General features: G+C 49.5%; 1 protein-coding gene across 1 annotated transcript in view; it reads right to left on the bottom strand.

The window, feature by feature from the left end:
- Nucleotides 1-13,445, bottom strand: part of ENSA (endosulfine alpha) — a 53,868-nt gene that overhangs the window by 39,802 nt on the left and 621 nt on the right. Inside the window, exon 2 of the mRNA XM_073639547.1 lies at nucleotides 5,616-5,741. Coding sequence (XP_073495648.1) covers nucleotides 5,616-5,741 — 126 coding nt within the window. The remainder of the gene's footprint in view (nucleotides 1-5,615; nucleotides 5,742-13,445) is intronic.

The following is a 13,445-nucleotide window of genomic DNA, read 5'->3' as shown; positions in this document are numbered from 1 at the left end:
GCTGGTCCAGTCACTGTGTACATACATTACATTACTGATCCTGAGTTACATCCTGTATTATACTCCAGAGCTGCACTCACTATTCTGCTGGTACAGTCACTGTGTACATACATTACATTACTGATCCTGAGTTACATCCTATATTATACTCCAGAGCTGCACTCACTATTCTGCTGGTACAGTCACTGTGTACATACATTACATTACTGATCCTGAGTTACATCCTGTATTATACTCCAGAGCTGCACTCATTATTCTGCTGGTCCAGTCACTGTGTACATACATTACATTACTGATCCTGAGTTACATCCTGTATTATACTCCAGAGCTGCACTCACTATTCTGCTGGTGCAGTCACTGTGTACATACATTACATTACTGATCCTGTACTGATAGTTACATCCTGTATTATACTCCAGAGCTGCACTCACTATTCTGCTGGTGCAGTCACTGTGTACATACATTACATTACTGATCCTGAGTTACCTCCTGTATTATACTCCAGAGCTGCACTCACTATTCTGCTGGTGCAGTCACTGTGTACATACATTACATTACTGATCCTGTACTGATCCTGAGTTACATCCTGTATTATACTCCAGAGCTGCACTCACTATTCTGCTGGTGCAGTCACTGTGTACATACATTACAGTACTGATCCTGAGTTACCTCCTGTATTATACTCCAGAGCTGCACTCACTATTCTGCTGGTCCAGTCACTGTGTACATACATTACATTACTTATCCTGAGTTACATCCTGTATTATACTCCAGAGCTGCACTCACTATTCTGCTGGTACAGTCACTGTGTACATACATTACATTACTGATCCTGAGTTACATCCTGTATTATACTCCAGAGCTGCATTCACTATTCTGCTGGTGCAGTCACTGTGTACATACATTACATTACTGATCCTGTACTGATCCTGAGTTACATCCTGTATCATACACCAGAGCTGCACTCACTATTCTGCTGGTCCAGTCACTGTGTACATACATTACATTACTGATCCTGAGTTACATCCTGTATTATACTCCAGAGCTGCACTCACTATTCTGCTGGTACAGTCACTGTGTACATACATTACATTACTGATCCTGAGTTACATCCTATATTATACTCCAGAGCTGCACTCACTATTCTGCTGGTGCAGTCACTGTGTACATACATTACATTACTGATCCTGTACTGATCCTGAGTTACATCCTGTATCATACACCAGAGCTGCACTCACTATTCTGCTGGTCCAGTCACTGTGTACATACATTACATTACTGATCCTGAGTTACATCCTGTATTATACTCCAGAGCTGCACTCACTATTCTGCTGGTACAGTCACTGTGTACATACATTACATTACTGATCCTGAGTTACATCCTATATTATACTCCAGAGCTGCACTCACTATTCTGCTGGTACAGTCACTGTGTACATACATTACATTACTGATCCTGAGTTACATCCTGTATTATACTCCAGAGCTGCACTCATTATTCTGCTGGTCCAGTCACTGTGTACATACATTACATTACTGATCCTGAGTTACATCCTGTATTATACTCCAGAGCTGCACTCACTATTCTGCTGGTGCAGTCACTGTGTACATACATTACATTACTGATCCTGTACTGATAGTTACATCCTGTATTATACTCCAGAGCTGCACTCACTATTCTGCTGGTGCAGTCACTGTGTACATACATTACATTACTGATCCTGAGTTACCTCCTGTATTATACTCCAGAGCTGCACTCACTATTCTGCTGGTGCAGTCACTGTGTACATACATTACATTACTGATCCTGTACTGATCCTGAGTTACATCCTGTATTATACTCCAGAGCTGCACTCACTATTCTGCTGGTGCAGTCACTGTGTACATACATTACAGTACTGATCCTGAGTTACCTCCTGTATTATACTCCAGAGCTGCACTCACTATTCTGCTGGTCCAGTCACTGTGTACATACATTACATTACTTATCCTGAGTTACATCCTGTATTATACTCCAGAGCTGCACTCACTATTCTGCTGGTACAGTCACTGTGTACATACATTACATTACTGATCCTGAGTTACATCCTGTATTATACTCCAGAGCTGCATTCACTATTCTGCTGGTGCAGTCACTGTGTACATACATTACATTACTGATCCTGAGTTACATCCTATATTATACTCCAGAGCTGCACTCACTATTCTGCTGGTGCAGTCACTGTGTACATACATTACATTACTGATCCTGAGTTACATCCTGTATTATACTCCAGAGCTGCACTCACTATTCTGCTGGTGCAGTCACTGTGTACATACATTACATTACTGATCCTGAGTTACATCCTATATTATACTCCAGAGCTGCAGTCACTATTCTGCTGGTGCAGTCACTGTGTACATACATTACATTACTGATCCTGAGTTACATCCTGTATTACACTCCAGAGCTGCACTCACTATTCTGCTGGTGCAGTCACTGTGTACATACATTACATCAGAGGTCCCCAACCGCCGGTCCGCGGACCAGGACCGGGCCGTTGGGGTTTTTCAGCCGGTCCGCGGGGAGAGGGGGCCCCTCCAGCCTCCAGCAGGGCCGCCATCAGGGCATGACTGCCCTGACTCCAGTATGGGGCCCGGCCGGTAGGAGCCCCCTCGGAGCCCCCCTCTTGTGCGTCTCTCTCCTCATGGGGCCCCCGGCCGCATGCTAAGCGCCGGGTCCGGGACATCTTAGCGCTGCGCTGATGCGGCAGCACCTTCATGATTCCCCTGACTTCCGGTCATGTGACGGTGCCGTCACATGGCCGGAAGTCAGGAGAACCTGGTGTCAGCGATTTGGACGAGCGCCAGGATTCTGCAGGGATCGCATGGGGGTAAGTATAACAAGTTTTATTTTTTTTTTTAAATACAATTAACTAGGAGTGGGGGGAATGGGAGATGCACATGGGGGGAGGGGAGAGATGAGAGATGCACATGGGGGGGAGGGGAGAGATGAGAGATGCACATGGGAGGGAGGGGAGAGATGAGAGATGCACATGGGAGGGAGGGGAGAGATGAGAGATGCACATGGGGGGGGTGAGAGATGCACATGGGGGGGTGAGAGATGCACATGGGGGGGTGAGAGATGCACATGGGGGGGTGAGAGATGCACATGGGGGGGGTGAGAGATGCACGGGGGGGGTGAGAGATGCACGGGGGGGGTGAGAGATGCACGGGGGGGGTGAGAGATGCACGGGGGGGGGTGAGAGATGCACGGGGGGGGGTGAGAGATGCACGGGGGGGGTGAGAGATGCACGGGGGGGGTGAGAGATGCACGGGGGGGGATGAGAGATGCACGGGGGGGGATGAGAGATGCACGGGGGGGGATGAGAGATGCACGGGGGGGGATGAGAGATGCACGGGGGGGGATGAGAGATGCACGGAGGGGGATGAGAGATGCACGGAGGGGGATGAGAGATGCACGGAGGGGGATGAGAGATGCACGGAGGGGGATGAGAGATGCACGGAGGGGGATGAGAGATGCACGGAGGGGGATGAGAGATGCACGGAGGGGGATGAGAGATGCACGGAGGGGGATGAGAGATGCACGGAGGGGGATGAGAGATGCACGGAGGGGGATGAGAGATGCACGGAGGGGGATGAGAGATGCACGGAGGGGGATGAGAGATGCACGGAGGGGGATGAGAGATGCACGGAGGGGGATGAGAGATGCACGGAGGGGGATGAGAGATGCACGGAGGGGGATGAGAGATGCACGGAGGGGGATGAGAGATGCACGGAGGGGGATGAGAGATGCACGGAGGGGGATGAGAGATGCACGGAGGGGGATGAGAGATGCACGGAGGGGGATGAGAGATGCACGGGGGGGGGATGAGAGATGCACGGAGGGGGATGAGAGATGCACGGAGGGGGATGAGAGATGCACATGGGGGGGTGAGAGATGCACATGGGGGGGTTATGTTTACATAACTTTGTTGCCTTATGAAGGGCGGGGGGGGCCCCCAAAAATTTCTTGCACAGGGGCCCACTACAGTCTGTGTCCGCCCCTGGGATGAAGTAAATGCAGCTGAACAGCAGCTGTCAGGACAGCTGCCCTGTCCTGCTGCAGGGCGTGATGGGGCCTCAGTGATGCGGCTCCTGGCACAGCACATTATGTGGGGCTCCTGGCATAGCTCCTGGCGGGGACCTGGTCTACACTATATGATAAGTATGCACTAAACTCCAAATCCCTCCATTACCCCGCCCCCATATGACCAAAGCCCCGCCCACCCCACCCCCTCCTTGCTGGGCCATGGAAAAATGATCTTGCTTCAAGCCGGTCCCTGGTGCAAAAAAGGTTGGGGACCACTGCATTACATTACTGATCCTGTACTGATCCTGAGTTACATCCTGTATTATACTCCAGAGCTGCACTCACTATTCTGCTGGTACAGTCACTGTGTACATACATTACATTACTGATCCTGAGTTACATCCTGTATTATACTCCAGAGCTGCACTCACTATTCTGCTGGTGCAGTCACTGTGTACATACATTACATTACTGATCCTGAGTTACCTCCTGTATTATACTCCAGAGCTGCACTCACTATTCTGCTGGTGCAGTCACTGTGTACATACATTACATTACTGATCCTGTACTGATCCTGAGTTACATCCTGTATTATACTCCAGAGCTGCACTCACTATTCTGCTGGTGCAGTCACTGTGTACATACATTACATTACTGATCCTGAGTTACCTCCTGTATTATACTCCAGAGCTGCACTCACTATTCTGCTGGTGCAGTCACTGTGTACATACATTACATTACTGATCCTGTACTGATCCTGAGTTACATCCTGTATTATACTCCAGAGCTGCACTCACTATTCTGCTGGTGCAGTCACTGTGTACATACATTACATTACTGATCCTGTACTGATCTTGAGTTCCATCCTGTATTATACTCCAGAGCTGCACTCACTATTCTGCTGGTGCAGTCACTGTGTACATACATTACATTACTGATCCTGAGTTACATCCTGTATTATACTCCAGAGCTGCACTCACTATTCTGCTGGTGCAGTCACTGTGTACATACATTACATTACTGATCCTGAGTTACATCCTGTATTATACTCCAGAGCTGCACTCACTATTCTGCTGGTACAGTCACTGTGTACATACATTACTGATCCTGAGTTACATCCTGTATTATACTCCAGAGCTGCACTCACTATTCTGCTGGTGCAGTCACTGTGTACATACATTACTGATCCTAGTTACCTCCTGTATAATACGCACTACTCTATGTAGAGAAATGATCAGGCCACCTACAGGGCTGTGAAGTCGGTGTCCATTTTGGTGGAGTCAGAGTCTGTATAAAATGGACTGACTCCAACTCCTAAAATATATAATAAATTGGGTACAGTAATTCAATGCAGTTTGTGGGGAATATTTTTTTCAGAAGAATTTGGGAAGTTATGAAATGCAATTTTTCATGCAATTTGTTAAAAAAATGCTTAAAAGTAAACATCCATGAGGGAGATGGGAGAGGAGTAAGATAGACCTCTTCTGCAATAATGGCATGGGATCCCCTTTTGCCATTAGCAGGCAGACCCCTGACCACTTACCCCTTTCTGAAGCCTCTTCATAAGGAAGTCGGAGCCTCCCGGCTTCTGCCCTAGGTTGGGGTATTTGGCCTTCAGCTTCTGCTCCTCCGCCTTCTCAGGCGTCACCGCCTCCTTTTCTTGGGAGTCCTGAATAGAAGAGATGTCAGAGCTTGAGTATTTCCATAAATCCCAGGTTAAGGCGAGTGGCCATTAGCTGGACACCTCTCCTGCAGCAGCCACTACAAGTGGAGTGCAGTCCATGCACTACGAGGACAGCAGGAGCCCACCAGGACCATTTCTTGGGGGCGGCTCTCCACTCTGGCTCATATGGGGGTAGCCCTAAGTCGTCCATACACCCCTTTAAGCTTTGTATTACAATGACACCCACAAAGGAGGGATTCAAACAACATCCTAGGAGCCTGTGGACCGGGTGTGGGGCTGATAATCGCCTGCACTAACTCGTTTCCCCTCTTATCTGACCTGAGCAGAAGGTGGAAAGTCCGCACTCGGCAGCTTTCTCCAGGCACCCGGCCCTGCACCATTCTGTAATGAGGTGAACCCTGGGAGGGTCTTCATGTCTTACATCCATAAATCTAAGATTCTGATATGGCTGATTAAGGACACAGACTTTTAGGGTAGATAAGTCCAACAGTTGGCAGTTTTTGTTTTGTCCGCTCAGATTGGCTGGAGTGGTCACGTACAACAATGCCCACTGGCAACAGCAGTGCTGACATCGCTGGAACAGTGCCGCTGCGAGGGGGGGCGAGTATAGCTGGTTTTGAATTGATTAGTCAATTCTCACCAAGCCCCTTCCTTTTAATGGAACCATACCTGGCAGATGATGGCTGTGATGTTCAGCCATCATCTGCCTCCAACAGCAAGCAGCTGATGTGCTTCTACATGCTGCTATCAATCTCTGACAGCGACATATACAGAGCACAGCCTAAGGGTCTGCCATTCTAAGAAGCCATCACCTTGCTTGAGAAGCGGCTGCGGGAGGCTGATAGCATCCATAGGAGGCAGTGAACTTCACTACATAATGTATACCACTATACAATGTTATTGCAATATAGTCTACAGGAACTAAAAGGACCAAAAAAAAAAAAGGTTTTAAAAAAATACTTTTTATGTTATTTAGATTAAAAAAATATCTGGGATCGCTGCATCTGTTAAACACCAATTTAGCAAAAATATAAAAAATAAATAATTACCTAGATTGGTAAAAAAAATAAATGGTATCAATAAAATTGACAGGACGCCACGCTAAAAACAAGTGCTCTGTTGGCGTAAAACAAAAGGTTACGGGACTCAGAAGATCTTACTTCTTGGAAGTCATGGCCTAATGAGTAGACGCGCGCTCAGGGGGCACAGGCGCGCACGCTCAGGGGGCAGAGCCGCTTCTCACGTCTAATACTTGTCGCTGTCTTTCTGGCAGCAGAGAGGCTGAACGCCGGCTGCCTCCCCGAGTGTCACCAACCTGGAATATGTGCCCCACGACTATTAATATACCAGGGAGAGCGTGGAAAGAAAAAGTGGCATTAACCCCTTCAGGAGCAGGAGGTTTGGGGCTGCTCACTGACATGCACGTATTGCCTCAGAGGCCGGGTCACCAGTATGAAGTCTGCTTTTAAAATCTAAAAGTACAGGTGCATCTCAAAAATTAGAATATCAACAAAAAGTTAATTTATTTCAGTTCTTCAATACAAAAAGTGAAACTCCTATATTATATAGAGTCATTACACACAGAGGGATCTATTATATAGAGTCATTACACACAGAGGGATCTATTATATAGAGTCATTACACACAGAGGGATCTATTATATAGAGTCATTACACACAGAGGGATCTATTATATAGAGTCATTACACACAGTGGGATCTATTATATAGAGTCATTACACACAGAGGGATCTATTATATAGTCATTACACACAGAGGGATCTATTATATAGTCATTACACACAGAGGGATCTATTATATAGAGTCATTACACACAGAGGGATCTATTATATAGAGTCATTACACACAGAGGGATCTATTATATAGAGTCGTTACACACAGAGGGATCTATTATATAGAGTCATTACACACAGAGGGATCTATTATATAGAGTCATTACACACAGAGAGATCTATTATATAGAGTCATTACACACAGAGGGATCTATTATATAGAGTCATTACACACAGAGGGATCTATTATATAGAGTCATTACACACAGAGGGATCTATTATATAGAGTCATTACACACAGAGGGATCTATTATATAGAGTCGTTACACACAGAGGGATCTATTATATAGAGTCGTTACACACAGAGGTATCTATTATATAGAGTCGTTACACACAGAGCGATCTACTATATAGAGTCGTTACACACAGAGGGATCTATTATATAGAGTCGTTACACACAGAGGGATCTATTATATAGAGTCATTACACACAGAGGGATCTATTATATAGAGTCATTACACACAGAGGGATCTATTATATAGAGTCATTACACACAGAGGGATCTATTATATAGAGTCATTACACACAGAGGGATCTATTATATAGAGTCATTACACACAGAGGGATCTATTATATAGAGTCATTACACACAGAGGGATCTATTATATAGAGTCATTACACACAGAGGGATCTATTATATAGAGTCATTACACACAGAGTGATCTATTATATAGAGTCATTACACACAGAGGGATCTGTTATATAGAGTCGTTACACACAGAGTGATCTGTTATATAGAGTCGTTACACACAGAGTGATCTATTATATAGAGTCGTTACACACAGAGGGATCTATTATATAGAGTCGTTACACACAGAGGGATCTATTATATAGAGTCGTTACACACAGAGGGATCTATTATATAGAGTCATTACACACAGAGGGATCTATTATATAGAGTCGTTACACACAGAGGGATCTGTTATATAGAGTCGTTACACACAGAGTGATCTGTTATATAGAGTCGTTACACACAGAGGGATCTGTTATATAGAGTCGTTACACACAGAGGGATCTATTATATAGAGTCGTTACACACAGGGGGATCTATTATATAGAGTCGTTACACACAGAGGGATCTGTTATATAGAGTCGTTACACACAGAGGGATCTATTATATAGAGTCGTTACACACAGAGGGATCTATTATATAGAGTCGTTACACACAGAGTGATCTATTATATAGAGTCGTTACACACAGAGGGATCTATTATATAGAGTCGTTACACACAGAGGGATCTATTATATAGAGTCGTTACACACAGAGGGATCTATTATATAGAGTCGTTACACACAGAGGGATCTATTATATAGAGTCGTTACACACAGAGGGATCTGTTATATAGAGTCGTTACACACAGAGGGATCTGTTATATAGTCGTTACACACAGGGGGATCTATTATATAGAGTCGTTACACACAGAGGGATCTATTATATAGAGTCGTTACACACAGAGGGATCTATTATATAGAGTCGTTACACACAGAGGGATTATATAGAGTCGTTACACACAGAGGGATCTATTATATAGTCGTTACACACAGAGGGATCTATTATATAGAGTCGTTACACACAGAGGGATCTATTATATAGAGTCGTTACACACAGAGGGATCTATTATATAGAGTCGTTACACACAGAGGGATCTATTATATAGAGTCGTTACACACAGAGGGATCTATTATATAGAGTCGTTACACACAGAGGGATCTATTATATAGAGTCATTACACAGAGTGATCTATTCTATAGAGTCATTACACACAGAGGGATCTATTCTATAGAGTCATTACACACAGAGTGATCTATTCTATAGAGTCATTACACACAGAGTGATCTATTCTATAGAGTCATTACACGCAGAGGGATCTATTCTATAGAGTCATTACACGCAGAGGGATCTATTCTATAGAGTCATTACACACAGAGGGATCTATTCTATAGAGTCATTACACACAGAGGGATCTATTCTATAGAGTCATTACACACAGAGGGATCTATTCTATAGAGTCATTACACACAGAGGGATCTATTCTATAGAGTCATTACACACAGAGGGATCTATTCTATAGAGTCATTACACACAGAGGGATCTATTCTATAGAGTCATTACACACAGAGGGATCTATTCTATAGAGTCATTACACACAGAGGGATCTATTCTATAGAGTCATTACACACAGAGGGATCTATTCTATAGTCATTACACACAGAGGGATCTATTCTATAGAGTCATTACACACAGAGGGATCTATTCTATAGAGTCATTACACACAGAGGGATCTATTCTATAGAGTCATTACACACAGAGGGATCTATTCTATAGAGTCATTACACACAGAGGGGTCTATTATATAGAGTCATTACAGAGTGATCTATTTCACGTGTTTATTTCTGTTAATGATGATGATTATGGCTTACAGCCAATGAAAACACAAAAGTCATTATCTCAGTAAATTAGAATAATTAACAAAAAACACCTGCAAAGGCTTCCGAAGAGTTTAAAAAGGTCCCTTAGTCTGTTTCAGTAGACTCCACAATCATGGGGAAGACTGCTGACTTGACAGATGTCCAGAAGGCAGTCACTGACACCCTCCACAAGGTCCCAGAGTCTGGAGTAAGAGTGGAGAGACACAATCCAAGCTGCTGGAGGTCTAGTGTGAAGTCTCCACAATCAGTGATGGTTTGGGGAGCCATGTCATCTGCTGGTGGAGGTTCACTGTGTTTTATCAAGACCAAAGTCAGTGCAGCCGTCTACCAGGAGATTTTTCCCTCTGCCGACAAGCTATTTGGAGATGGAAATTTGCCATAATCATCAACATTAACAGAAATAAACACGTGAAATAGATCACTCTGTGTGTATTGACTCTATATAATATATGAGTTTCACTTTTTGGATTGAAGAACTGAAATACATTTACTTTTTGATGATATTCTAATTTAGTGAGACGCACCTGTATCTGCAAAGTAGAAACCGTTCTTATCGGAGGAAGAAATCATGTTCTCTGTACTAATATTAACCCCCGTCTGCGCATTCAGAAGATGAAAACCGTTTCTCGATATCTCATTCATAGGCTGAAATATGGTCACACAGAAGTCGCAGGCCCAAAGCCTGAGGCTGCACTACCGAGAGAATCTGGAAGCAACGCGCTCTCATCCAGTCATACTGTTGCGTTTTGCCGTCTCCATGGCAACATAGCGTCTGACAGGAGACATGGCCTCAGTAGTGCAGCCCCAGGATTCAAGCCTGGAAGTTCAGCCATATCTCAGGGTAGGAGCAAGATCTTTACACAGCGGTGCCTCAGATCTATTCCTAGCAGGATCCGTCCTCTCTTTCTTCTCTTTAGGAGCCACAAAAGCGAGAGATTTTAGGGGGAGCTGAGAAAACACCCACAGATCTGAGCAGGAAACCAGTTATGTTCAGGCCCCAACCCCCACCCTTATAACATCATGGAGGCAACTATAAGTATATCGCGCACCACAGCCGGCCTTCCCCTCCCCACACGCACCATGCGGGGAACGCAGCCGGCCTCCTCCTCCTCACGCACCACGTGGGGAACAGCCGGCCTCCTCCTCCTCACGCACCACGTGGGGCACAGCCGGCCTCCTCCTCCTCCTCACGCACCACGTGGGGCACAGCCGGCCTCCTCCTCCTCCTCACGCACCACGTGGGGCACAGCCGGCCTCCTCCTCCTCCTCACGCACCACGTGGGGCACAGCCGGCCTCCTCCTCCTCCTCACGCACCACGTGGGGCACAGCCGGCCTCCTCCTCCTCCTCACGCACCACGTGGGGCACAGCCGGCCTCCTCCTCCTCCTCACGCACCACGCGGGGCACAGCCGGCCTCCTCCTCCTCACACACCACGCGGGGCACAGCCGGCCTCCTCCTCCTCACACACCACGCGGGGCACAGCCGGCCTCCTCCTCCTCACACACCACGCGGGGCACAGCCGGCCTCCTCCTCCTCCTCACACACCACGCGGGGCAGAGCCGGCCTCCTCCTCCTCCTCACACACCACGCGGGGCACAGCCGGCCTCCTCCTCCTCCTCACACACCACGCGGGGCACAGCAGGCCTCTTCCTCCTCCTCACACACCACACGGGGCACAGCCGGCCTCTTCCTCCTCCTCACGCACCACACGGGGCACAGCCGGCCTCTTCCTCCTCCTCACGCACCACACGGGGCACAGCCGGCCTCTTCCTCCTCCTCACGCACCACGCGGGGCACAGCCGGCCTCCTCCTCCTCCTCACGCACCACGCGGGGCACAGCCGGCCTCCTCCTCCTCCTCACGCACCACGCGGGGCACAGCCGGCCTCCTCCTCCTCACGCGGGGCACAGCCGGCCTCCTCCTCCTCCTCCTCACGCACCACGCGGGGCACAGCCGGCCTCCTCCTCCTTCTCACACACCACGCGGGGCACAGCCAGCCTCCTCCTCCTCCCACACCACGCGGGGCACAGCCGGCCTCCTCCTCCTCACACACCACACGGGGCACAGCCGGCCTCCTCCTCCTCACACACCACGCGGGGCACAGCAGGCCTCTTCCTCCTCCTCACGCACCACACGGGGCACAGCAGGCCTCTTCCTCCTCCTCACGCACCACACGGGGCACAGCAGGCCTCTTCCTCCTCCTCACGCACCACACGGGGCACAGCAGGCCTCTTCCTCCTCCTCACGCACCAGACGGGGCACAGCCGGCCTCTTCCTCCTCCTCACGCACCACACGGGGCACAGCCGGCCTCCTCCTCCTCCTCACGCACCACACGGGGCACAGCCGGCCTCCTCCTCCTCCTCACGCACCACGCGGGGCACAGCCGGCCTCCTCCTCCTCCTCACGCGGGGCACAGCCGGCCTCCTCCTCCTCCTCACGCACCACGCGGGGCACAGCCGGCCTCCTCCTCCTCCACCACAGCCGGCCTCCTCCTCCTCCTCACGCACCACGCGGGGCACAGCCGGCCTCCTCCTCCTCCTCACGCACCACGCGGGGCACAGCCGGCCTCCTCCTCCTCCTCCTCACGCACCACGCGGGGCACAGCCGGCCTCCTCCTCCTCCTCACGCACCACGCGGGGCACAGCCGGCCTCCTCCTCCTCCTCACGCACCACGCGGGGCACAGCCGGCCTCCTCCTCCTCCTCACGCACCACGCGGGGCACAGCCGGCCTCCTCCTCCTCCTCACGCACCACGCGGGGCACAGCCGGCCTCCTCCTCACGCACCACGCGGGGCACAGCCGGCCTCCTCCTCACGCACCACGCGGGGCACAGCCGGCCTCCTCCTCCTCCTCACGCACCACGCGGGGCACAGCCGGCCTCCTCCTCCTCACGCACCACGCGGGGCACAGCCGGCCTCCTCCTCCTCACGCACCACGCGGGGCACAGCCGGCCTCCTCCTCCTCCTCACACACCACACGGGCACAGCCGGCCTCCTCCTCCTCACACACCACGTGGGGCACAGCCAGCCTCCTCACACACCACGTGGGGCACAGCCAGCCTCCTCCTCACACACCACGTGGGGCACAGCCAGCCTCCTCCTCACACACCACGTGGGGCACAGCCAGCCTCCTCCTCACACACCACGGGGGCACAGCCAGCCTCCTCCTCACACACCATGCAGGGCACAGCCGGCCTCCTCCTCCTCCTCACACACCACACGGGGCACAGCCGGCATCTTCCTCCTCCTCACACACCACGCGGGGCACAGCCGGCCTCTTCTTCCTCCTCACACACCACACGGGGCACAGCCGGCCTCCTCCTCCTCCTCCTGACACACCACGCGGGGCACATACGGCCTCCTCCTCCTCCACACCGGCCTCCTCCTCCTGACACACCACACGGGGCAC

The sequence above is a fragment of the Phyllobates terribilis genome, unplaced genomic scaffold (genome assembly GCF_046119375.1).
Source record: "Phyllobates terribilis strain yellow unplaced genomic scaffold, ASM4611937v1 Scaffold_7__3_contigs__length_470593459, whole genome shotgun sequence".
Classification (NCBI taxonomy): Eukaryota; Metazoa; Chordata; class Amphibia; order Anura; family Dendrobatidae; genus Phyllobates; species Phyllobates terribilis.
The sequence above is the reverse complement of the archived record's forward strand: the minus strand, read 5'-3'. Positions and strand labels throughout refer to the sequence as shown.